Source organism: Bufo bufo, chromosome 10 (genome assembly GCF_905171765.1).
Source record: "Bufo bufo chromosome 10, aBufBuf1.1, whole genome shotgun sequence".
In the NCBI taxonomy this organism is placed as follows: Eukaryota; Metazoa; Chordata; class Amphibia; order Anura; family Bufonidae; genus Bufo; species Bufo bufo.
The window spans coordinates 51892721-51915801 of record NC_053398.1 but is presented as its reverse complement, the minus strand read 5'-3'; the positions used below and the strand labels follow the sequence as shown (position 1 = coordinate 51915801).

The 23081-nt window shown below is 48.4% G+C and overlaps 1 protein-coding gene across 1 annotated transcript in view; it reads right to left on the bottom strand.

The window, feature by feature from the left end:
• Positions 1–23081, bottom strand: part of EHD1 (EH domain containing 1) — a 40403-nt gene that overhangs the window by 7243 nt on the left and 10079 nt on the right. Inside the window, exon 3 of the mRNA XM_040409273.1 lies at positions 1170–1582. Coding sequence (XP_040265207.1) covers positions 1170–1582 — 413 coding nt within the window. The remainder of the gene's footprint in view (positions 1–1169; positions 1583–23081) is intronic.

Genomic DNA, 23081 nt, shown 5'->3' with positions numbered 1-23081 from the left:
GTTCGATATAGGTGCGGGTCCCAGCAGTGGGACCCACACCTATAAGACAATGGAGGGATATCCTAGCGATATGCCCCCATTGTCTATGATGAAACAACCGCTTTAATTGATCTACCCTTCACCAGACCCTCTCCTATCCTGAACGCAGCAGCCACGCTCTTTGTCTAATCACTTCTCCGATGCCTCCACCCCGTGTCAGTCATTGCACTGATTGCCCTTACAGTACAGGATTCAATTTAAACTTCTGATTCTCACCCACAAAGCTCTCCACAGTGCTGCACCCTCTTGCATCTCCTCCCTCATTCCTGCATACCATCCTACCCGTGCTCTCCGTTTAGCCAATGACTTACGACTGACATCCACCATGATCCTAACCTCTCACTCCCGTCTCCAAGACTTCTCCCGAGCTGCACCAGTTCTCTGGAAAGCCTTACCCCAATCAATTAGGTTAAATCACAACATCCACAGATTTTAGGCGCTCCCTAAAAATATATATATTTAGGTTAGCCTATCACACCCCCTAATCTTACTTTCGCCCACACACCGCCCCCTTTAACATCATTCTTCAGAATCTGATCCATCATCAGACATTATCCACCACACCCCATGCACTCAGAAGCACGACCGATATCGGCTGGTGACTGGCTCATTAGTTAAGATGGCTGGACCATCGTTTTCTGTGTCACCCCTATCTCCTCATAGACTGTAAGCTCTTGTGAGCAGGGCCCTCATTTCTCGTTTAAATTGATGACTTGTTTGTTGCTATGTAACGTATGATTCTGTTTGTACATGAACCCTCTGATTGTACAGCGTTGAGGAACATTTTGGCTCTATAGAGTATTAGATTATTAGTAAATGGACCTCTTTCCCATTTTGCACTGAGCCCCTCCTCAGAAGCTTCAGCTGCCATTTTGAGACACAATCGTCGGCCATTCATCTTAAAGGCATCCATGTAATTGTGCCTTTCACCTACAGGGAGTGCTACAGGACAATTGTCCGGCTAGCTCCAGTTTTTTCTAGCAAAATCATCTGTTGAGGATTCCAGTCTAAGAGGGGTTGTCACTGAAAAGAGGTCAAACTTGTAGTGCCATGTGTTCTGTGGAGGCCAGCAGCACCAAAAGCTAAGCTACATTTACCAGAGACACAATGAGGAAACCTCCCCTGCTTACCTTGGCCAGCCTAGCTCTTTTAATGAGGTCATTCAGCTTGCGGAGGGCAGCATTCCTGGGTAAGGACTGAATGTCCTTGAATAAGTCTTGTTCTTCCGCTTCAAACAGTTTGCGGTTGTCCGGGATAAGCAGAGGATGGGACCAGAATGACCCGATGTATACTCGCACCACCTCCGGAGTGTTGATGATCTTTCCCAGTGACCACATGAGGGCCCCATACACTCTCATAAGCTGCTGGGTTTCAATCTGATCTGCCTTGTTCAGCACAACTCTGATTTTATCCTCGTGGTTTTTGAGTGCTTTGATGACCTCAGAAAATTCATCGGATATGTCCAACTTGTGAGCATCAAAAAGCAGAATAATGCGATCCACGCGCTCGGCAAACCACTCCAAGACTGCGGCAAAGTCATAACCTGTGGGAGCAGTGAAGAGGTTTAGATACTTCATGAGAGGTACATGGATATGTTACCTATAGACTGAGAAAATCTTCTAACAATTAGAGAACGTGGTAAGAGCAAAAGCCACCCTGGCGTAGGACATGGAGGACTATACCTGGTGGCCGGAACCTTCTAACGAAACTACTAAGCCTGAACTACTACACCTGAAATATTGAAACCTTGCGTCTCTCCTCGCTTGCAGCGTCTTGGTGTCCGTCTGATGAAACTGAGCCACAATTTAGTCAATGGGGACGGATCCGTTTTCACTGACACAATCTGGCACAATAGAAAACGGATCCGTCCTCCATGGACTTTCAATGGTTTTCAAGACAGATCCGTCTTGGCTATGTTAAAGATAATACAAACGGATCTGTTCTGAACGGATGCAGACGGTTGTATTATCTGAACGGATCCGTCCATGACCGATCTGCACAAAACGCGAGTGTGAAAGTAGCCTAATAAATTAACTAATGGCTTGGGTTCCCTTTAAAATTAACCTATCACCAGGAAATTCAGTTAGACCAGGCAAAAAGCCTTGTAGGACTAGCGCAGCATCATATAACGATAACGTATTTAGCGATCCATTGCTTTATTCTAGAGAAAAAGTACTTTCAATCCATAGGCAGAAGTGCAGTTAGGTGCACAAAGGGCAGGCCCAACCCTCTGTGCACCCTTGCTCCCCCTCGATTGGCAGGGTCAGGTTCTTGCATAGTCTTCTCACCTGGCTTCGTCAATCAAGGAGTGGCTGGCAGGGGGAAGCAGGAATTGCAAGGTTGGACTTAAATGCAAGTGGCTTGGGCCCGCCCTAAGTGCACTTAACATCTTATTTGCATATGGATAAAAATGACATTTTCTCAAGAGTGAAGCAATGAATTGTTAAAGGGGTTATCGAATAATAAAACAGACTTCCCAGAGTGGCGACCTGCGGTGGAGATCATACACAAGGCTCCAGACTAAAAAAAATATCAAGGAGCCATTGGCTCATAACCTGAAAAATTTAGTCGCCAAATTGAAATTTTTAGTCGCCAAATTTATAATACATATAACTATGGTATAATAAAAATAAAAAAAACATGTCTTACCTAGGGTTGTCACGATACTATAATTTTGACTTGATTTCGATACCATAAAAAAGTATTGCGATACTCGATACCACGTGAAAAAAATAAAACACCAAAAAAACTGTGTGGATTCCACATTTTATGGAACGTCTGGACCATAATAGAACAGTCCGATCCTAATTGTTGTCGGGACAAGGTGACAAAAAAATGGCAAATTGCACTGTGGTGTTATGTAATTTTTTTTATTGTTTATATATTTTATAAGTAAAATTGGGCAAGGGAGTGATTTAAACGTAATATTTTGGTGTTTTTTACTTTTTTTTTTTAATACCTATTTCCCCCTTAGGGACTAGAACCTGGGATCTTTCATCCCTTGTCCTATTCACCCTGATAGAGCTCTATCAGGGTGAATAGGACCTCACACTATTCCTGCTGCCCTGTGCTTTGTGCACTCAACAGCAGGGAGCTTACCATGGCAGCCAGGGCTTCAGTAGCGTCCTGGCTGCCATGGTAATCGATCGAAGCCCCAGGATTACACTGCTGGGGCTCCGATCAGAACTGCCACTGCCACCAATGATAATACTTGGGGGAGGGGGGGGGGGCACTGCACCACCAATGATTCTAATTTATAATACTGTGGATGGGTACACTACAAGGGGCATACTATAGGCAGCACATGGGATGCGCCTGAGCTCTGGGTATACGTGTGCATCAAAATCAGAAGTTGCCACCGGCGCTGACCAACACGGGTCTTGGTGTACACTGACAGGACACCTACGGGGCGAGGACCGAGCTTGGGCATCACATGGGTGACAGCCCATGTACTTTTCCACACTGGCACAGAAGCAGATGGCGGTATAGATTAACCCTATGTGTAATGGGTCATGAGTAGAGACAGTATAGTACCAATGGACAGTGCATGGCGGAGAACTGCAAACATTGAGGTACAAAGACGCCTGCACACAGACAGGGCACACGCATGCAGCATCCTGCTGTACACTGCGAGCCCCGGGATAGCTGGCACCTATTACTCTGGCTGAATGAAATGCCAGTAAATCCCAGAACCCAAACAGTTTGGCAGCTGGGATGAATTGTGGAGGAGCCACCCTCGCTCTCCTCCGCCAGCACACGCGTGGTTAATGTATTTTTCATGAGGCCACACACATACTGTGTACAGTAGACATAACTGCATACCCCGTAACGGCATACGTATACCAAATGTGACACATCCATCTCGTATCGTCGGCGCCGACGCTCATCCTCCTCATTGTCGGTGCATGCAACATCGGCGATAGGGAAATATACCGTAAGCGTCCCCGCAGTTGGAGAAGGAGGCGGTCCCTCCCCCCTGTACTGCTGCTGCCGCCACCACCAATGGGCTGATAGCAGGGAGGAGGAGGGGAGGGGCTATGGCCACTGCACCACCAATGAATATCGTTTATGCTTACAATACAAACGCAGGCTGCCATGCGGGTGCCGGACATATCCCATACCCGGCACCCAGCCTCTATGACTGCGCGCTGCGATCCGACGCTATTAACCCCTCCGGTGCGGCACCTAGGGGGTTAATAGCGGCGGATCGCCTCGCGCAGTCATAGAGGCTGGGTGCCGGGTATGGGATATGTCCGGCACCCGCCTGGCAGCCTGCGTTTGTATTGTAAGCATAAACGATATTCATTGGTGGTGCAGTGGCCATAGCCCCTCCCCTCCTCCTCCCTGCTATCAGCCCATTGGTGGTGGCGGCAGCAGCAGTACAGGGGGGAGGGACCGCCTTCTTCTCCCGTGTTGTTGAGAACATGGCCGCGCTGAGAGCAGCGCGTGTCATGTCAGTTTGTGAAAGCGGCAGAGCAGCGGCGGGTCTAGGCGCAAATGGCGACAAGACTACAAAGCCTTGTCGCCATTTAGCAATTCTAGGTCGCATTTGCGACCATTTTGGTCGCCATCTGGAGCCCTGATACATGTTTGTCACTCCTGGGTCGGCTTTTCCTCTTCCAGTAGCGAGGGGGAGTGTTGGGGACACGTGACCGCTGCGGCCAATTACAGTTGACAAATCTTGATTTAAGCGCTGCAGTGAGAGGAAGAACCGACCCAGGAGCAACAGAGACCAAACCCAGCGGCGGGGACCAGGTAAGTATGATCGCTACAGCGCAGGTAGCGCGTCATTGGGCAGGAGGGGCAGAGCCCATTAATATACTGAACCTTCACCCTGCAGGTCAGACTGGGTGTTACCTTTACAGGTTCGCTTGCTCTAAGCTGTGAATAGATGAAAACCAAACGCTTCTGCTATCAGGACATGGGACCAATGAACAGCAAAGACATAACAGACTGGAGTCAACAAGCCAGGCCAAACATACAAGACTGACTCGTTCCAGCCTTTCCTAGGGAACAGCCTTGGTAAAGGTAAAGCTAAAGAGCATCTGTTAGCAGATCAACCCTATCAAACCAGGCAAACTGCCTAGTAGGGTTGATTCTGCCAATTAAAATGATACATATCCTGCAAAAATTGGTTGCAGCATTCCCAAGAAAAAGACTTGGGGTACAGCCACATAAGAGTTCTTTGGAGGAGGTTTTGAGGCAGATCGGCCTGCAGGACTTTCAGCCAAAGCCATCAGTGGATCCAGCAGGAAGGAGAAGTATAAATCCTTCCTTTATACTTCCATTTCCTTTCAAGTCCACTTCAGACTTTGGCAAAAAAATCCTCTTTGTGGCTGTAGCCTTATTCTTTACACAGATGAGGGCTTCAGTTCATGGAGGGGTGTGGCCAGCACTGAAAAGGTGAGGAGCAACAAGAGGCTATGCCCCACCCCCGAGGTGCACCAAAGCCTTCATCTGCATAAAGGATAAAGAGTCTCTAGGGAACAACTGGAGGATAACTGGAATGTATTTGTACTGTACCTTCATTTTGTTGGAATATTAAAGCAGATTTGCTTTTAACTTGACAACCCCAGTCACAGACTAAAAAGTAACTTATAAGTCTTCCGGTTAACTTTTGGACCTGGACAACATGGCTAGTATGACAGTGAAACACACAAAGTGTAACCCAACATTTAGGTTTTGCACTAATGCTGCGGGGCTCTGGCGTGGGTTTTCATGCAGCAGATTTGCAGCATTGTACCAGCGAAGTGCTTGTGGTCATACTGGCAGATTAATCATTCTGATAATGGAACAATTTACTACGTTTTGTGGAAGTGAAAAAGGACTTTGGGTGTCTGATGCACTTCATTGATGACGGGAGCAGGCCTCCGGAAGTCTGTGCGTTTAGATTGAAATCTACTCTAGCCCCTGCCCCCAACAGCGTAAAAAAACTACATTTAGGTGCATGGGCATTTAAAAAGTTATGAAATGAGGGGGCGTGGCTAACTGCCGACATGAGCGCACGCACTTGAGAGCGGCTCCGTTCCCTGACTTCTATCCTGACTAATCCTGGCAAGCTGCATTCTTCAAATTTAGAGTGGCAAGTGCAGAGGAGAAGGAGGAAGCCTAGACACCAAGACATGGGGCCCAGCAAGGCTCAGTCCGCGGCAGACAAGCTCAAGGAGTATGCCCGGCAGGAGAACCAACATGGCGCCGCGGCTCCCGCCACTCCACGTGCAGCGGTGACGCGAGGGCAGGCCGCACAGCAGATGGAGCCTGAGGATGCTGGGGAACCTGAGATCACCCTGAAAGCGGTCTCTGAACAGCTGCTTACGGCGATATCATCCTGCCAATCCTCCCTTACCTGCAAGATTGAGGAGGTGCGCGTTGACCTAGGCCTGTTGAGGCAAGACGTGCAGCAGCTGAGGGAGAGGGTCAAGCGCTGACGGAGGTGGAGAGAGCCGTTGGGGTATGGAGACAGAAATGCGACGATCTGGAGAACCGGGCGCGGCGCAATAATGTGCGAATCCTGGGGCTGCCAGAGCGGGCGGAGGGGAGAGATCCGGCCGGGTTCCTGGAGACGTGGTTTAAGGCCCAATTCCCCAACGCTGCGTTTTCTGTGGCCTATGCAGTTGAGAGGGCGCACAGAGTTCCGGCCAGACCTCCGCCGCCGGGCGCACCACCGAGGCCTCTGCTGGCCAGATTGCTAAATTGGAAGGATCGGGATCTAATCCTTAGTCAAGCAAGGAGCAAAGGGGCCATTTCACATGACAACGCCAATGTGTCGCTTTTCCCGGATTTTTCTGCGGATCTACAAAAGAAAAGAGCCACTTTCGTATTGGTCAAAAGGCGCCTCAGAGAACTGAACTTACAGTACTCTATGGCCTACCCGGCGCGTCTTCGAGTGGTGGACGGAGACCGGCCTATATTTTTCACAGATCCGAAGGAAGCTGAGGAATGGGTCGCCAGGCGCCCCAGGCCGCGCTGATACGGGACTTGAATTCCGAGCTGCAAGTATTATTGGATCCCTGTGATGTATGACACGGGCGCCCTGCCACTCAGTTAATGTTATTTTGTTAATGGGGCAATCTAAGCTTCACTTATGCGTGTATTGCTGCTTGGCGGGCTCTCAGACCTCTGAGGCCTCCGATTTAGATGAGTGGGGAAATTGAGCCCTGAGGGGTATATAAGCATGCATGCATTTATTGAAGCTAGATTGTACCTGCAGCTTCATCATCTGCATTGAATGGGGAATGGTCGGCTACCTGCACGGGTATAACAACTTCCCTCCCGTGCTGGTCCCCGATTTCATTGCCACATCACTGACACTATGATATGTGCACTGATTGTATGTTTAGTGGGGTTGGTTGCACCACTGTTCGGTTATATGTTTATTAGAATACTGAAGACATGGTCACATCTTTTTCACGCTGAGAGTGTGGGCAGAAGGCGAGCTGTTAGACTGAGCAGGTTTTCTTTTTGCCCAGTGGCTGGCATCCTCTGTTACGGGTGGAATAGCCTCCTGATTGCACTATGGGTTCTTTAGTTGTGATGTCCTGGAACGTGAGAGGCTTGGGCACACCGCATAAGAGGATAGCGGTATTTTCGCATGTGAGACGGTATTGCCCTCACGTTCTGGGACTTCAGGAGACTCATCTGACAGCTGACACTGGGCACAGAATTGCTAAACAATGGGTGCAGTGGTCACTTCAATCATATGGCACATCGAATTCTAGAGGAACTGCTTTACTGGTGCGTAAGGGACTCCTCTGGGAGCCACAGAAATGTGTTATTGATCCGGAAGGTCAATACTTGCTAGTGTATGCCTTTATTAACCACATCCCGTACGTTATTATTAACTTATATAATCCTCCTCCAGCCAGTATTTCACTTCTCCAAGTGATCTTAGGGTTTGCAGCACAGTACCCCACTGCCAGACTGCTCTGTATGGGAGATTTCAACATGGTCATGCAGGAAGAGCTAGATAGATATAGAGTAGCTGGTGGAGGAGGAACTGGGGCTTATTCGGTGACAACATTGTTTAGGGTCACGACAGAACTAGGATGGCTGGACTTGTGGAGACTTAGAAACCCGCGACTGAGGGAATATTCAGGTTTCACTCCCGCCAGGGGGGCGCTTTCGAGAATTGACTACGTATTTGGTAACGCTGTTGTAAGTACGGATGTAATAGATATCACTTATGAGCCGCGGGGCCCCTCAGATCATGCTGCGGTTGTGGCACGCTTTAGTATTCCTGGGGCTACGTCTAGTGGGGGGAAAATGAGAATACATCCCTTTTGGCTTTCCCTATTGACTCAAAATGATAGGATCCCTGACCAACTGAGGGTCTTTTTGGATGTACAGGGGGAAGAGACGGAAGAACTACTGCTATGGGACACACTGAAGGCCTACTTGAGGGGCTGCTTAAAGTCTTCCATCTCATTTGTTAAGAGGGACTCGGCTCGTAAGGAATTAGACTTGCATACTCAGTGTAGGGAGGCTGAGGTCCTTTTTTGTGCTGCTCCCACAGAGAGTAATAGGGTGGAGTGGATGTCTAAGGGTAGGGCGTATATGATGTACCTCAAGGAGAAGAGTGAACGGAAAATATTTTTCATGAAGCAGCAGTCATTTGAAGCGGGTGATAGAGCGGGCAGGCTTCTGGCTCAGATCGCTAGGACCAATCAGTCGTCTCCTCCAGTGTTACGGATTCTGAATCCGGAGGGTCGGATGGCGGAAACGGTGGAGGGGATACTTGAGGGATTTAAGCAGTTTTTTAAGTCGTTGTATAGCTCAGCAGCACACTATACGGAGGGGGAATTGAATGACTATGTTGTAGAGGTGGACCACCCCAAGCTTGGCGCTGCGGATGCGACCCTGTTAGACAGAGATATTTCCCTGGAAGAAATTCAGATGGCTATTCGTGATCTCCCTGCTGGGAAGGCGCCAGGTCCTGATGGGATCCCGATAGAAGTTTATTCGCGGTATAGTGAGATCCTCAGTCCTCAACTTCTTAAATTGTATTTGGCATCATTTCAACGTCATCAGCTGCCCGAGACTCTGTATGATGCAACTATTGTTGTCATATTAAAACCGGACAAAGATCCTACTGTGTGTGGCTCCTACAGGCCAATTTCACTACTAAATTTAGATTACAAAATATTGACCAGGATACTTGCCTCCCGTCTGAACAGGGTGATCACGTCAATAGTTCACCAGGACCAGGCAGGGTTTATGCCCGGAAGGACCACCTCTGACAACATCAGGAGGGCCCAGGTTATAGCTCAGGCTGGGGTAGCGGAGGGTTGTGAATGGGCTCTGGCGTCTCTTGACACAGCCAAGGCCTTTGACTCTGTGGAGTGGCCTTGCGGATCCTTAAGGAATTTGGGTTTGGATCGGGGTTTCTGCGGTGGGTTGAGATTCTGTATCAGAGACCTAAGGCGAATATATTAGTAAACGGAACCCAGTCGGATTCTTTCACTTTACAAAGAGGAACTAGGCAGGGATGCCCCCTTTCCCCCCTCCTGTTTGCGGTAGTAATAGAGCACTTAGCATTGCGTATTAGGCAGGATGAGTCTTTTATAGGGGTCGCAAAGGGAGACAGGGTGGAGAAGGTTGGCCTGTACGCGGACGATCTCCTTCTGTTTATGGCCGAGCCTGAGCGCACACTTCCCAGAGCTATTGAGGTAATTGAGAGGTTTGGCATATACTCGGGCTTGCACATAAACTGGACGAAATCGGCTATTATGCCTCTATGGGACCACAACTGGCCGGAGTGCGTACATAACCTACCGGTGGTGGATCAGTTTAAGTACCTGGGTATCGTGATTACAAGGGACCCCTGTGCGTCTGTGGCAAGAAATATTGACCCAATAGAGTCGTTATTCATAGACAAATTTAAAACGTGGAAGGCATTGCTGATTTCGGTGATGGGGAGACTAAACCTAGTTAAAATGATTTTGCTCCCCAAGGGTCTATATCTCCTATCGCACGCGTGCGCCCCGGTACCTAAGGCCTTTTTCGACAGACTACATTCATTAATGGTGGCTTTTGTTTGGGGGAAGGCCAGACGGAAGCTCTCATTGAAAGTGCTGCAGAGGTCTAAGACGAATGGGGGGGCTGCTTTACCCGATTTCTTCCTTTACTACCTGGCCGGGCAACTGAAGTATGTGGCAGCATGGGTGAAACAGGAGGAGCTGCCTGGCCCGGAGTACTGGCTGAGGGAGTATCTTGGCCTGTCTACCCTCTGGCCTGTGCTGGAGACCCCAGGACCGGTCTCGGGGAGACTACTGCCTGTCCACAGGTTGGCTCAACAGGTCTGGAAGGCGACTAAGTTTAACTCATATGCGGACTTGCCGGACTCGGTACCGCTTTGGGATAACCCCATGTTCCCACATTTGGTGAATCTGGAGGGTGTGGAGACGTGGAAAGAGTGTGGGGTGCTCACATTAGCTGACTTGTATGATGGGGGTGTATTGCGGTCCTTACAGCAACTCCAGGAGAAGTTTGAGATTCCTCACTCTTTATTTTACAGATACCTTCAATTACGGCACGCTTTGGGTACCCAATTTAGGGGGGCAGGCCGCAGTATTTCCAAGTACCCGCTCATAGGAGTGCTGAGATCACAGGGGCCTAGGGGCATGGTCTCAATATTATATACATATCTACTGGGGGAACACATGGCTTTGCATCCGCTGGAGGTTGAGGCGAAATGGAAGACTAATATCCCAACTCTTGACGCTGAAGATTGGAAGGAGGCTATGTTGGTGCCCACCAAGGTTTCCCCTTCGGTAAATAATAGGTTAACGCAATTGTTCATTCTACATAGGAGTTACCTGTCCCCTGTCAGGTTGCTCAGAATGGGAAGTTCAACGAGCAGTAGGTGTCACAGATGTCAGGAGGAGGGAGCGGATTTCTGGCACTTGATGTGGGGTTGCACGCACTTGCAGGTGTTTTGGGGCAAAATAGTTGAGATACTCTCTGCGATACTGCCGGTGTCGATAGGGGTCTGCCCCAAAATATGCATTTTGGGGGTGTTAGAGGAAGAAAGGTGGACACATCATCAAAGAGTATTTTTGGGAGAGGCGCTCTTCCTAGCTAGGAAGGCGATCGCCTTGCGGTGGATGGCGGAAGGAGCCCCTACGGTGGGTCAGTGGAAGACCTTAATGAATCATGCAATGGCAATGGAGAAAGTAGTGTATATTCACAGAAAATGTCCTCAGAAATTTCAGAAGGTATGGGGGGAGTGGTGCTCCTCACCGCACTCTTTACTGTCTGTGCATTTACGCTCCGTGTCGGAGGATCTTGTTGCAATGGATGTGTGATTCCTGTACTGCTGATCTAGAATGCCTTAATGCTTAGTTGCCCGATATTATAGATACCTGCCTAATACACTGTGTGACTTGATGATATGATGGGAAACACGTGGCTCCCCTGCGCGGGTTGTCACTGTTTCAGACTGTGATGTACCATGTCTGTTGTTAAACTTCAATAAAACGAGTTTAAAAAAAAAAAGTTATGAAATGGGGCCGTGCAACTTTTTTACACCCTAAGCTGGCATAGGGAGACATAAGAAATGACCCCCTCTGGGCCTGACACACGTAGGTGACAAATAGTGAGATGCCGCAGTCAGCGGAGTCACTATTTATAGACAAGAAGAAGACTTCTCCAGATCTCGCCGGTAGATAAGGCTCTGACTCACAGCAGCAAGTATGCAGCTTTCACTTTCTCTACTGAACAGGGGGCTTTAGGGGTGGGTGAGGGTACAGCTGCCAGCCGTGCCTGCAGGAACCCTGGAGACCTAGTTTCTTTATTTAGCCTGAAGATTTTTTTTTATTATTATTATTTAACGTATCCTTGACGAGATGCTCTCAAACATGCTTATATGGGCCTGAAGAAGCTCCCGTATACCACTGCACTCTCCACGCTTTCCCTGGTCCGGCCTTTACCCTTGTGGGATTTAGAAGCAGCCTGAGGTCAAGTGTCAGATTTTACTTCCCTAATAAGGCCAGAAATGAGCCCGTCCCTGGTTATAAAAAACCTTCTGTTTCTACGAATCACACAACACAACATTTAGGCGTCTCCTGGGACTATTGCACATCTCCAGCAGGACTGCACCCTGTGGCTCTCCAGCTGCGGTGACACAGAGCCACCTGGGTAGGTGGCCTGTCAGCAGGTCCTCTGGTCTACATTATGTACGCTGTACACGTGCTCCAAGGGAAGTAGTGCCCTGTATGGAAAAACATAATACATTCTCTCCCTGGAAAACAAAATCCATTTTTGTCTCTTTGTTCTGTATACTCGTCATAATGATCTGAATGTGTAAGAAAGTGGGAGCCCTGCGGAGAGAGGGAACCTGTCAAGCAGCCAGCAAGACGTCCAGTGTATTCAGGAGATATGGGTGCCCCTGCCCTAAAGCCACAGATAAGAAGAGAAGCTTGTCAATCAATGGCTAGAGGGTAGGGTGACCCCACATCATGAATACGTCCGACGCTGCAGCCATGATTATAACATGCATGTTCTTCTAAACCGCACGTCCACATAAGTGACAGACCACCACAATTAGCGTGGATGTCACTACACCGGGCTGCGCCCATCAACTTCAGCACAAGGGGCCTAACTGGTTCCCTTTCAACATGCTGTCAATCCCCTTTTGTTTGAAGGGTCACCGAAAACGTTTAGTTACCCTGCAACGCCAACATAGGGAGTGGAGCATTATGTAATCCCCCTTCAAATCAATGGGCTGTCTGAGTAATACATGGATGCACTGGGCCCTACAGGACAGGACATAGATCACTATGATGCTGTGAGTAAAGGACAGGGCATAGATCACTATGATGCTGTGAGTAAAGGACAGGGCATAGATCACTATGATGCTGTGAGTAAAGGACAGGACATAGATCACTATGATGCTGTGAGTAAAGGACAGGGCATAGATCACTATGATGCTGTGAGTAAAGGACAGGGCATAGGTCACTATGATGCTGTGAGTAAAGGACAGGGCATAGATCACTATGATGCTGTGAGTAAAGGACAGGGCATAGATCACTATGATGCTGTGAGTAAAGGACAGGGCATAGATCACTATGATGCTGTGAGTAAAGGACAGGACATAGATCACTATGATGCTGTGAGGACAGAAACATAGAATGTGTCGGCAGATAAGAACCATTTGGCCCATCTAGTCTGTCCAATATACTGAATACTATGAATAGCCCTTGGCCCCATCTTAAATGGATGGCCTTATGCCTATCCCATGCATGCTTAAAACTCCTTCACTGTATTTGCAGCTACCACTTCTGCAGGAAGGCTATTCCATGCATCCACTACTCTCTCAGTAAAGTAATACTTCCTTATATTACTTTTAAACCTTTGCCCCTCTAATTTAAAACTGTGTCCTCTTGTGGTAGTTTTTCTTCTTTTAAATATGCTCTCCTCCTTTACCGAGTTGATTCTCTTTATGTATTTAAAAGTTTCTATCATATCCCCTCTGTCTCGTCTTTCTTCCAAGCTATACATGTTATGGCAGGGCTCGACAAATCCCAGGCGCCAGGTCGACCAGGAATTTGGTCCTGGCGCTTGGGTATTTGTCAGCCCGTTTTCAAAGATGCGCTCTCGGCGCGCACCATGGTTTCCTGAGTCGGCACAGTGAAGAAGGAGAGGAGTCCCTCCCTCCCCACTGTGCGCGGCTGCCGCTGACCGCCAATGAGAACAGAGTAGGAGGAGGAGGGGAGGGACTGTGGCCACTGCGCCACCAATGAATGCCTGTATACCAATGTGCCGGCCATATCCCGGCCCCTATGACTGAACGCTGTGATCCGCGCGATTAACCCCTCAGTTGAGGGGTTAATCGCGCGGATCACAGCGACCTGTCAGAGGTCGGGTGCCGGGAATGTTTGTCTGCATTGGTGGCAGTGGGCAGTTCTGATCGGTTACCATGGCAGCCAGGAGTCACACTACTGAAGTCCTGGCTGCGATGGTATGTTAGTGAGCAGCATTATACTCACGTGCGCCGTGGCCGCCGGGCGCTCCTTCTTCTGTCTGTGCGGCTCATTGCTAATGCTTATAGCATTAGCAATGCGCCGCACAGACCTATGAGAAGAAGGAGCTCCCGGCGATCACGGCGCACGCGAGTATAATGTGGATACCCCTTTGGAGTATAAATTCCCGTATGCATGATCTGACCACTGTACCCACGGTTTCGCAAGCCTCCCTGCCGTGTCTGATGTTAAATGTGTCTCCTGTAAACCAAGAATATGGGGATTATATTTACGGATATGAGCGATAACTGCTATCCTTTTTCTGGAACCTCCTAATCCTCTCACATTCCAGGACATCACATTTGAGGTGGACATGGATGTGTCATTGTATCAACTGCAGGATATCCAGTATCTGAAGAGCATGGTCGACCTAACATTACTTTCCACTCCCTAAATTGAGGTACCCTATATATTCTGTGTCTAATGCTTGTGTGCCATACCTTAACAAAAAGAAATAACATAGAACAAAACTTAAATAACCAAAACTGTACAAACTGTATAAAAGATGTAGAAACCATCTTTGTGGCTACAAGGTCGGGGACCTGCCTAGTATAATATGGTGGAATACCTATGCAGGCATCTGACCGGTTTCCCTTAACTTAGTCATGGAGCAATAAACAATAACCAGTGCGGTGGACATCATTAAGCTACCCTTGGTTAGTCAGGGGTAGGGCTGAAACGATTACTTGATTGAATTGAGTAATACGACACACAAAATTCCTTGATGCTAATTTTTTGCGTCACGTGACCACGGAGCGGGAGTGAAGCGCTTGCTATATTACTCCCGCTCCGTGGTCTCCCTCTGGCCCGCAATACTCACCTTTACAGCAGGGGGCCTCCGGACACGCCACAGCACATCCATGGTCCTGGACTGTACTGACCTCCTGACGTGCGCACACCGTGACCTGACGCGCTGTGTGACGTCAGACGCAGTTGGTGCGACTAAGGCCGGGCGCCCGGAGTGCACAGCGTCATAGCAACCTATGACGCTGTGCACTTATGGTGTCAGGAGGGGCAAGGGGGCAGATGATTTCACAAGGGGAGAGAGCTGATGGCTCTGGGGTGGGGGGAGAGCTGATGGCTCTGGGGGGAACTGAAGTACTTGGGCTGATCACACAGGGGGGAACGAAGGGTGTTACTGATGGCAGGGGGTCTGATGAGTTTTTATAAAGGAAAACAGTCTATTAATTCATTTTTTCTTATTAGATTACTCGATTAAATCGTAAAAAATAAAATAGATAGCATACTCGATTACTAAAATAATCGTTTACTGCAGCCCTAGTCAGGGGGTACCCGACAGATTCTCAGTACAACTAGGATTGTTACAATTGGGTATAGTTATAAGCAATTACGATACAGATAGTCCAAGGTGTAGACTGTGAAAAATCTCACCTCTGTCCAATAAAGAGATTCTCCTGTAGGAGGACAAGGAGAAAGAACTCAGAGCCACGATACCATTCAAGTGGGTGGTGTCTTGGGCGCCTGGTCACCCAGTCCTGCGCATCCCGGGGGTCAGTGAAGAAGACCGTTTTCCCGCCATCCACCACGCGCAAGTGAGCAGGGTACGCCATGGAATATTGTAGGTTAGATTCCCTTAAGTGTCTCTTTACAGATACAAAGGTGGCGCACTTCTTCTGAAGTTCCGCTGAGAAATCGGGAAAGAGCGACATGGTCATATTTTTAAATGATATAGCCTGTTTATTCCTTGCTTGGCTGAGGATAAGGTAGTGGTCGGGCAGGGACTCTGTGAGCCCTCTCTACAGCATAGGCCACAGAAAAGGCCGCTTCAAGAAATATGGATTTAAACCACTTCTCCAGGAATGCTGCCGGATCTGGGCCTTCAGCTCTTTCCGGCATGCCCAAGATTCTGACATTGTTCCTCCGAGCCAAAGTTTCTAGGTCCATCACATTTTTGTCTCCACAGATCCACTTAGCTTTACAAGGCTTGCATCCTTGCTGTCAGTGGATGGGTAAGATCCTCTAAGACCGATATACGGTCTTCAGTATGGCAGACCCCCATCCCTTAGTTGTTGCACGACGTGGCGTAGTAGGCCCAAGTCCACTCTCACTTCCTCGATCTTGCCTGTAAGCGAGGTCTAGCAGGATGTGAAGGGGGTCATTAGCTGATCATAAGCTGCCTTCAAGGTGAACTCAGGTTCTTCGGTAGTTTGTTGTAGACTGCTGTACTGCTTGCCCGCATGTAACAGAGGCTCGTGGCGTCACAGAGGAAGCGGCGCCATGTTGGGTCTCTTGCCTAGCATATTCTTTCAGCCTGTCTGCTGCTGCTTGGGCCTTGCTAGGACTCATGGTTTGTATCTGTGGCTTCCTCTTACTCTTATGCACTGACCAAGCTATGATGGCTAGAGGATATGTGCCAGGATGGTGAAGGATGTAGGTCGGGAGCAGGAGCAGTTCTCAGACACGTCTGTTCATGCCGGCAGTTGGCCATTGCTTCACGGTCACTGAATGTGCATTTATTGGTTTTGACTAGGCAAACGTCTCTGACCGTATCAGCCTCCTGACGAAGCCTGAGGGTGTGGCGAAACGCGCGTCGAGGCAGTGTTTAGTGCAGACAGTGCTGGGTCACTTGACTATAATGGGTAAACATTGTCAGGCAGCTGCTGCCAAGGCCAATAAGATAATGGGTTGTATCAGAAGGGGCATAGATGCCCGTGATGAGAACATATTCCTACCACTTTACAAATCACTAGTCAGACCACACATGGAGTACTGTGTACAGTTCTGGGCTCCAGTGAACAAGGCAGACATAGCAGAGCTGGAGAGGGTCCAGAGGAGGGCAACTAAAGTAATAACTGGAATGAGGCAACTACAGTACCCTGAAAGATTATCAAAATTAGGGTTATTCACGTTAGAAAAAAGATGACTGAGGGGAGATCTAATTACTATATATAAATATATCAGGGGTCAGTACAGAGATCTCTCCCATCATCTATTTATCCCCAGGACTATGACGAGGGGACATCCTCTGCGTCTGGAGGAAAGAAGGTTTGTACACAAACATAGAAGAGGATTCTTTACGGTAAGAGCAGTGAGACTATGGAACCCTCTGCCTGAGGAGGTGGTGATGGTGAGTACAATAAAGGAATTCAAGAGGGGCCTGGATGTATTTCTGGAGTGTAATAATATTACAGGTTATGGCTACTAGAGAGGGGTCGTTGATCCAGGGAGTTATTCCGATTGCCTGATTGGAGTCGGGAAGGAATTTTTTATTCCCCTAAAGTGAGGAAAATTGGCTTCTACCTCACAGGGTTTTTTTGCCTTCCTCTGGATCAACTTGCAGGATAACAGGCCGAACTGGATGGACAAATGTCTTTTTTCGGCCTTATGTACTATGTTACTATGTTAATTATTACTAGTCTTTTCATCGGTCCTGTGTCTTCCTTATGTATTCCTTGGGTATTGTTTTGGGCTTACCTCATGTCTGCTACCAGCAATGTTACCTATTGTCACTATTGTTTGTAGCAATGTTACCAGTTACTTCTATCGCTGTTAGTGCATTGCCTCTGAAATAGACACTTTACCTGCCTTTATAGTATATGTACTCCATGCTGGACAAGTGACCCGGTGATCTTTATGGTTGGTCTCCGATACACTGGGGTTCCCTAGCTGGTGTCTCGTTTCTCTGGGTAGCTCCAGCTTATGTTTTCACCATTTAATTTTGTTATTTACTTGATATTTCGTATAGATTTTATATTTACAAGTTGTATAATTATTTTTCTGGGCTATTGGTGTAGTTCAGTATAGGTTGTTTAGTATGCAGTACTAGGCCCATATGTATTTGTTGATATATTTCTCGAGATACAGGTTGGTTTAAACATCTCTGACCGTAACCCAACCTCGCTCGCTCCTTCCTGCTCCCTCGGCTAAGATGAGCTAATAAGAACCGTGTGCTCCTGATTTCCACGGGGCAATCCCAGCTGGATCCACATACAATAATGAAAGTCACAACCAAGAGCTGAAATTCAATCACACAGACATAAGGACGTATGTGCAAAACAACATGATTTCTATGTGCTAAAAAAAAGGGGGGAAAACCTGGATCAACACTTCCTAATGTCGGGTTCCCACTGCCCACTTGGGGACGAATGCTCGTTCTTGATAACCCGCCCGTGTAGAGGAGCAGCGGATCACCCCGTGAACGAGTGAAACAACCTTTTATGCAGACACCTCAATCCGTTTCTGAGGATGAATGATGGCAATAGTCATCGCTAACCCTCATAACGTGGAGGTGATCGCTGCATGCAAATGTAATTACCTCTCCTGAAAGTGCGCCATTTCCACGATCTGGTTCCCCATCATTCACTGGACTTGCTCATCTTCCTGTGGCGTGCTGTCCTTGCACTGAACCTCTCTCTTCCAGGCAGTGCCAAGTACAACATGTCACAGCCACGTGGCACGCCGACACAATGAAAAACGTCCATTCAGTTCTAGCGCCTGCGCCTCTGCGCCCGCACTGAACCTTGGGAGCGCAGGAAACAGATGCAGGCAGAGGTAAACAATCTGGACGTGCAGCACTCGAACACGGAGGGTCAATAAACTGCAGAACAGGTACCTGGGGGCATTCTGGGGCAATAAAGCATTGAAGGAGACGGTCCCAGAGGTGGGACATACCCCTGTCTCTAGAACAAGGGTGCCCTGACCTTGTCCCACGGGCCACGCATCCATGAGAGGCTTCACCAGCAACAGGTTTCGGTAAGACCACTTATGTGTCACTACTTTGTATGAGCAGATTTACTAACTGCTTGCAGGGTGGGCAATGCCAATTATGACGCTGACAAAGCTCAGAGCATCGCTCCACGCCTCAGATAGGGCACAGAAGGGGCGGTATAAATCAGGCACTGTTATTTTAGGGTGGACTTTGGTATAAACGAACGGACTACTAGAATAAAGCAGACCCCTGCCCGCTCTCATAAGTCTGACATTGCATAAACCTCCTCCCTGCAATTTATCCTTCCTCTCAGTGAAGTGGAACAAGTTAGTATTTCCCAGGGTGCACACCACACAATGGGCTCGCAGGACCCCCGCCGACTCCACACAATGGGCTCGCAGGACCCCCGCTGACTCCAGCTTCCTACTAGCAGGGACAGTAATAAAGCTGTTATCAGACATCTCATTCAGTTCTGGACGCCATGCTGAAGTTTTTATTGCATGAACTGTACAAAGATATAATTTATCACAATGACCGGAGTCCAAAAAAAACTCTGGGGATCAGCCTGTTCATAGTTACTGTAACCCGATAGAAAAACATTGTGGTTCACCCCAGCCCTGTACAGCCTTCTCTAGTACGATGGGGGCCCAGGTAGCACAGGAGTTCACCAGGCTGTAGTCTGGCACACTGAACTGCACACAACACACCCGATAGTCCGTCCGTCCGCCCCCCCCCCCCCCCCCCCTACCCGCTGTGTAGAAGCAGCCACACCAAACATATCCTGTACTGCCCAGTACACAGGGGTCCGTGCAGATGCCACTGCCATTCCCTACGCGCCCATTCTCACAAGCAGCTTACAAAATTTAGACAAAACCTGTGACCTCAGGAGCCATGTGCAACAACATATGATGACGTTACGGATCCACTCCAGAGATCTCACATTACTTTTCTTCTAAACATATATTATACCCACACAACTATGGAACAATCTGTTATTCATGGCCACGTGGTCAGCAAAGGCACTACATACACAAAAAATATAAAGAATAGGATCGGGGGCTGAATTTGAGAATTTTTCTAACAAACTAACTTTAATGGGAGCTGAGCTGCAGTACCCGGCTCTGCCACTACACAGTGTATGGAGCAGTCAGACTGCCCAAAACAGCAAGACCACCACTGATCTGTTATTGATGACCTACTCTGGATTATAGGTCATCAATATCTGTAGCCTGGACAACCCCTTTAAGGCCCAGAGAATGGTTTTGAAGCACACCTTAAAGTCTGTAGACGACACATGGAATCCCTCAGGTTCTACATTACAGGCACTATTTGTGAACCAAACTAATAAGAATATGGAATAAATGAGTGTTTATGAGTTGTCAGGAGCTTAAAGATTCGGGCTCCACATTGAGCCATCAGAGCTGCCCCTGACTGATTCAGTGCGAGGCACAGAGCAATAATCTAGCAAAAGCTGTAGATGAAAAACTGTTGAAAAATTTAAGGGTACTTTCACACTTGCGGCAGGACGGATCCGACATGCTGTTCACCATGTCGGATCCGTCCTGCGGCTATTTCGCCGTGCCCCCGCTCCGTCCCCATTGACTATAATGGGGACGGGGGCGGAGCTCCGGCGCAGCACGGCGGTGCACGGCGAAAGCCGCCGGACTAAAATTACTGCATGTCAGGTTTTTTAGTCCGGCGGCTTTCGCCGTGCACCGCCGTGCTGCGCCGGAGCTCCGCCCCCGTCCCCATTATAGTCAATGGGGACGGAGCAGCGGCCCGGGGGCACGGCGAAATAGCCGCAGGACGGATCCGACATGGTGAACAGCATGTCGGATCCGTCCTGCCGCAAGTGTGAAACTAGCCTAATAAAGAAATTGAAAAAAAAATTAAAAATAAAAAATGAGTAAAATGCAAGGCTAAAAAAAAACAACAAAAAAAAAAACACCCAGAGGTGTTGTAAATAGAGCTTATGTTCTTCTGGTCCAGGAGGGACAAAACCCCTGGTCGTCATGCACAGTAAGTCATGAAATCTCCGATCTGAGAATTTACAGTGTGAGCGGTGGTCTCAATCTGGATCTATGAGCGGGTACATGCCTTTTCCCTGAAGGACCTCCATTACCTCCGAATCTACCTCCAGCATCCCATGGAACATTGCACTGTGCAATCTGCAAACACCTGGCACGGCCACCGATCAGCTGTCAGAACCGCACTGATCAGGTACTGATGACCTATCCTCAGGATTTTACTCCTGGAAAAGCTGAAGAGACACTGGACCTTGTAAAAACTTCTGATGTTCTAGTGACCTGTCAAATATTCACTGGTGAGGGTCCAAGCACTGCGACCCCTCTGATTATTAAGAGGAGTTAGAGGCGCTCAGCTAACCATTGAGGCTCCAGCTGGCTATACAGACATGCTCTACATAGCAGTACTCGGCTCTGGTTTATAGTGGTGGGCCATAAACAGACAACCTCCCTCTGAGATCTTGACGAGACGGCCCCTATAAATGAGTCACACATGGAAAGAGAATCTGTTTTTGGAACATATTTTAGAGGTTACTCTCTGAAACCTGAATGGAGATGAAAGGAACCACTGTCCATTCCTAGGAGATTTACTATTGTTTAAAGACACTTCCTTCGGCTCTTTGGATTTGTTACTGGGGTCTTATCTCCCACCGCACAACTTTTCCTGCTACAAGCATGAAGGAACTGCTGACCAGGCCGGGAAGAGCAGAACAAATACAGGAACAACTGACCTAGCGCTGGTTAGTTGGAAATAAAGTACAGCTAGTACTGTGACAACCAGCTGCCAAAGTCATCACCGTGTGCACGTAGGGAGGGGCGCTGCTCCCGATCCTCCACCGCAGGGTGTCCACGCTGGGAGAGCACCATGGTAGAACTCTAAAGAGGGCCTGTCACCAGGTTATAGAGCAGGAGGAGCGGAGCAGACTGATATATCGTCTGTGGGAAAACATTCAGTGAAACTTCTGAAGCCAAGTGGGCAGTCTTCAGTGACTGACTGCCATCTCTACATGATGACTGAGCTCAAAGGAAGCAGAGATTACAATTAATAACGTGTTACTATATCTTTTCCCATAAAACTATATAGCAATGTGCTCCGCTCCTCCCGCTGAGCAGGTCCTCTTTAGGGGGAATGTGTCATGAGGTTTTGTCTTAAAGGGCATCTGTCAGCAGATTTGTACCTATGAAACTGGCTGACCCGCATTGCTGAGAAAAATGATAATTTAAATATATGGAAATGAGCCTCTAGGTGCCACAGGGGTGTTACCTTTACACCTAGAGACTCTGCTCTCTCTGCAACTGCCGCACTCTCTGCGCTCTGATTGACAGGGCCAGACGAGATCACATTTACACTGCCTGGCCCTGTCAAAGTGCAGAGACAGCAGAGCCTCTAGGTGTAATGACAACGCCCCCGTTGCTCCTAGAGGCTCATTTGCAATGCGGGCACATATGAACAATGGACCAACACAGATGCCTTCAGCTGCCAAGCGCACATGTAACAGGTCAGTGTCATAGGTACAGATCTGCTGACACATGCTCTGTAAGGCTACTTTCACTTGCGTTTGGTGCAGATCTGTCATGGACTTGCACAGACAGATCCGTTCAGATAATACAACCGTCTGCATCCGTTCAGAACGGATCCGTTTGTATTATCTTTAACATAGCCAAGACGGATCCGTCTTAAACACCATTGAAAGTCAATGGAGGACGGATCCGTTTTCTATTGTGCCAGATTGTGTCATAGAAAACGGATCCGTCCCCATTGACTTACATTGTGTGTCAGAACGGATCCGTTTGGCTCAGTTTCGGCAGACGGACACCAAAACTCTGCAGGCAGTGTTTTGGTGTCCGTCTCCGAAGCGAAGTGGTGACTGATCGGAGGCAAACTGATGCATTCTGAGCGGATCCTTTTCCATTCAGAATGCATTAGGGCAAAAGTGATCCGTTTTGGACCGCTTGCGAGAGCCCTGAACCGATCTCAAACGGAAAGCCAAAACGCCAGTGTGAAAGTAGCCTAAAATAAAAAATAGCTAACAAAAAACAGCATTGAAATCAATGGAATGAGCATCAGCTTACATGTAAAAGCAGCAGCCCAGGGATGTTTTGTGTGCCCTAGCCTTATAATGAAAAGGCACACTGTTAGGATACGCCATCACTTTATAATCGATGGGGATCTCACCGCACTCATCCAGAGACAGAAGGGTCCGCAGTACTTCCCTGCACATCCGGATGGTTAGGAGAGCCACTGTGCAAGGAAGCAACGCTAAGAATACTTTCACACTTGCGTTGTTAATTCTGGCATTGAGATCAGGCAGAGGATCTCAATACTGGAAT